The sequence below is a fragment of the Asparagus officinalis genome, unplaced genomic scaffold, assembly GCF_001876935.1.
Source record: "Asparagus officinalis unplaced genomic scaffold, Aspof.V1 AsparagusV1_Un7, whole genome shotgun sequence".
Classification (NCBI taxonomy): Eukaryota; Viridiplantae; Streptophyta; class Magnoliopsida; order Asparagales; family Asparagaceae; genus Asparagus; species Asparagus officinalis.
In genome coordinates, this window is record NW_017972273.1 from 47,494 (window position 1) to 52,133 (window position 4,640).

The following is a 4,640-nucleotide window of genomic DNA, read 5'->3' on the forward strand; positions in this document are numbered from 1 at the left end:
AGGGGGACGTTTGGCGGCGTTGGTGGAGGAGGCTCAGGAGAACAGTGACGGTAAGAGGAGGAGGTGAAGGTAGGGCGCGGTGCTGTTTAGGGAAGAGGGAAGGTAAGGGTTGGTGGTCGGGAGAAGAACAGAGAAGGGGGGGAGGCGGCGCTGGTAGTCGGAAAAGAAGAGAGCAGGGAGGGAACTTGGGGTGTCGGGCTGTTTGTGAAGAGGGTAAGGCTGTTGGTTGATGATGAAGGGGTGAAGGGTGCGGAACCGGCGGCTAACCTGGGAAAGAGAAAAGACGGGGTTTAGTGACGTCGTTTGTAGGAGGGGACGGTGCTATTGTCGGAAGATGAGGGAGAGCAGAGAAGTTTGTCGACTGTATGTCAGAGGAGTGGAAAAAAAAGTCGGCTAGGATTTCACACCCATAGGTTTCACACCAAAATAGCTAACTTAATTTTTATTCAATCTTCATTCATTCAATAATTCATCTCTCATTTCTGATTACAGCAAGGTTTATAAAAAAAAGAACTACGTGCACACAACATGCAATAAAATGAAAACAAACAAAAAAAATCCTCAAATTAAACTAATTCCCTAAAATCACTCAAATGTCAAAACTAAACCAAATTTCAAATTTCAAAATTAAAATTTCAAATTTTAAATTTCAAAAATTAAAATGAAAAAAAAAGTCAACTAAGCTAAAATGGAAGATTGTTAATTCTTGTCCTCATCAGGAGGTCTAGGAAAACGGAGAGAAACTCATATGAGAAGTTATAGCCCTTCAATGACATGTTTAATGAATGATCTAAACAATGCAACCTGGGTGGATGAAATTAGATTTTCAAATTAGGCTTTTGTATGTGAAACATACTTTTGCGGATAAGTTCCATAATTTCACTAAGAAAAGCTCCCTTTGCATGCGTGCCCATCTACTCTTTCTTTGTCAAACAAATCAAGCGCTTAAAATTGCTATCTAAAAGTTTAAGGAGAACCTTCCTTCTTACAACGGACAAATTTTCAAAACCAACCTATTTACAAATTTAATCGCAGAAAACAACCCACTTCAAATTTAATTGCAAAAACCGACCTGGTTTCAGCATTGGCGCTGAAACCAGGTCGGTTTTTGTGAAAAAACTTTCGAAACTTCACGGGAGTTGAACTCCCGTGAAGTTTCCCAGTACAAAAAAAAAATTTGAACTACGAAACTTCACGGGAGTTCAACTCCCGTGAAGTTTCGGATAAAAATTTTCAAAAACCGACCTGGTTTCAGCTCCAGGGCTGAAACCAGGTCGGTTTTTACAATTAAATCTGAAATAGGTTGTTTTCTGCGATTAAATTTGTAAATAGGTTGGTTTTGAAAATTTGTCCTTCTTACAACGCATGAGTCTTGTCAACTTGAATATTCTGCTTCTTTACCGGTGCTCAGACGTAGTTTCTGAATATGAGATTCATAAAAGGCCTCTTTTTCCCCCATTTACGTATCCGTTTCCATTATAATTAGATGATCAGTTTTTTGCAAATAGATGTACTACAGTGAAATGATGGACTTGAATGCACTACGCATCTTTCTTATCCAACTATAATCAAAGGGTAGCAGAGAGTTTAAAGCATCAGAGGGCCTCTATTTTTTTTAATGAATATGCATTCCATCATATGCCCACACAAAGTGGACATCCAAGTGTTGACATTAACGTTAACATGACATCTTCGACTTCGAAAAAGTTATTAGAGATTTGTAAAGAAAAAGCAGGAAGTTTTGATTATGTATTGTGGATGTCAGAGGTGTGCATAGACAAAAAGGTTATCACATGTGGAGATTTTTCTGCTTACATTATTTGTCCATGTGTGGATGGTCCTTTTCTGAAGAGTGCTGTAGTAAATACTTGAACATGATCTGACTCCTTTTATCAAATGTTAAAGACTATCTCGTAGATTAGCAATGCGCCAATGCTTCTCATCCTTCAAAGAGATTCTATTTGAAGTCTAGTAGAAGGGATCTGATTTCATCCATACATCACTTAGCAATGGCAAGGAACAAAAAGTGAGAAGGACAGATGACAGATCCATACATCTCGACCTGGACTTTTCATTGATAATATGGATGGTTCTTAATTTTCCTTGATTGAGAGGAAAATACATTATGTTGATATATGGAATCACACAGTCAAATGAAAGGGGTTAATTGTGTTGACGGAGGTATCTCTCCAAATGTCTGGTCTTTGGGCAAGTTGTACTTTCCTGCACAAGTAACAGATTGTAAGAGGGCGGGGTGTGATTTCTCGGTTGTTCCTTCGATGATCAAGTCAGTGAGTGCCTTGTGTGGAGAAGTAAAAGGAACTATAGTAGTTTTTAAGTTCAGAGAATGGTGGAAACAGCTTACCCTGTAATGAAAAATAATCTCTCTTTTTATAATAGTAGGAGGGTAGGATGGTAACTTTGGTCGGGCATGGGCTGGTGGCCAAGTCAGCTTTAACTTTACAGGTATCAGCCGAGGAGTGGAGGAGAGGTCACTTTGGTTTAATGCGAAGTGATGTGGGGTGTGCAGCGTCGACGTGGTCCGATGTGCCATAAATACTATCGGAGGCAAATGAATGATGACGCCCATAATGCATTTAATAAAATTTATGGCGAGGTGATCGATAATCAGTGCACACCAGAGGCTCGAGGCATTTCGTCGCCTTTCTAGTCGTCTGGTGGTCGAGAAGTACCGTCTTTCGAGTCGTCCTAGCAAGGTGTCGGCCGATGAGTTGGCCGAATGGAGTGCTTAAGTAGTTGACTCAACTAGGGGATGACACGTAACGCCTTTCGAGTCATCAACAAGTGACGCCTTTCGAGACGTCCTCGCAGGATGTTGGCGTGTCGAGTCGACGAAGTTGAGCTTTTGATTATCTTGAGATGATCTGATTATGCATAATGTGGGACACTTATCTGCCATCTATTGGTGATTATTTTTTCCATCACTAAAAAGGCTATAACACATTCTAAATTGCTTTAATTGGGCTTTGGACTGTAACAGTGTACCAGCCGCCTATATTTCCCCTCAGCAGCTAATTAGATATCTTCTGCAGTTATGAATTTTAGCATATCAGTTTGACAAAGAATTGATATAGTAAAGGTTTGACTTTGCATTCCAAAGTATTGCATTTCTCTCCAGGGAAGGATTAGTGAAGTTCTTCATCTTTTAATAATAAGGCTTATTTTCGCTTTTATAACCTCGAAGTTCACTCATCTCTTTCACTTTGATTAGCTCAACGTATTTCTTTAACACTTTACCCCAAAATTTAAAGCTCATTTCAGTACGATGCTTCCCTTCAAATTTCATTAGATTTTCTGTTAAATTTATATTTTATGTTTTTAGACTTATTAGGGTTTTTCGTAAAAAGAACTAGCAAGAGGCTAATGTTAGGGTTTTGTACGTACCAAAGTACCGCACTCTTGTTGATTTGCCAACTGGACGCTACCAGACTGTACTTGATGGGTAGTGACTGATTGGAGTCGAATTAATTGTGTCATCCTTTCTAAGCACACATCACATATTTGAGCGTAACCTTGGTATGTTCACCAAGCGAAGTGATAAATTGTTGGTACAAATTTATAAAGATCACGGTCTTATTCATCCTTGGGAGCTATGTAGATACACCAAATGCTATCTAGCCACTTATGTCATCCTCTGTGAGCACTCCTCACATAAATGAGTTCAACCCCGAAATTTTCACTCATGAAATGATCAAGGAGTTGTAACAATTCTATGAATATTACAGCCTTTTCATCCTTGGGAGCTATAAATAAATACCAAATTCTGGATAATTCTGACCTCTTATGTCTTCCTCTGTAAGCACACATCACACATAATGTGGGACACTTATCTGCCATCTATTGGTGATTATTTTTTCATCACTAAAAAGGCTATAACACATAATGTGGGACACCAATAGATGGCAGATAAGTAAATACCAAATTCTGGATAATTCTGACCTCTTATGTCTTCCTCTGTAAGCACACATCACACATATGAGTTCAACCCCCACAGTTCATTCAGTGAAGTGATAGGGGGTTGCCCAATTCTATGAAGATTACCGTTTTCTCATCTTTGGGAACTATACGCAAGTACCAACCAATTATGTCATTCTTAGAAAGCACACATCACATATACCAGTTAACCCTGATATGTTCACTCACTGATGTGATAATAAAGGAGATTCACAAAACTATGAAGACTGCAGTCCTCTCATTATTTGGAGATAAAAGAGATCCCAAATGCTGTGATATTTTAGTGTATATGTATGCACGTCTTCTTTATTTAATGTTCATGTACCTTCCTGTGTACCAGTAACTACTTGTGAGCAAGACCAGGTGAATTGAATGCGCGCATTTACTCTCTCTCTCTACTCATCTCATGAAATGCTTGGAATTATAATGTCTATAATATTTGCGATGACTGCTTCACATAACGTGGCATGTTTTTCATGTGTTGATGGATCTGCTGGTGTTTTTGGTATTGCAGCGCATCAGAGTGGAAAGTCCCCACTACCTTCATTTACGGCTATCAGGACTGGATGAACTATCAAGGCGCTCAGCAAGCTCGGAAGGACATGAAAGTACCGTGTGAAATTATAAGGGTTCCTCAGGTCTCTCCTCCTTTTGCTTTTCCTAGT

The 4,640-nt window shown here is 39.3% G+C and overlaps 1 protein-coding gene across 1 annotated transcript in view; it reads left to right on the forward strand.

Moving 5' to 3' along the window:
* LOC109827037 (probable 1-acylglycerol-3-phosphate O-acyltransferase) overlaps positions 1 to 4,640 on the forward strand; it is a 29,682-nt gene that overhangs the window by 24,496 nt on the left and 546 nt on the right. Inside the window, exon 8 of the mRNA XM_020394004.1 lies at positions 4,490 to 4,613. Within this exon, the coding sequence (XP_020249593.1) occupies positions 4,490 to 4,613 (124 nt within the window). The remainder of the gene's footprint in view (positions 1 to 4,489; positions 4,614 to 4,640) is intronic.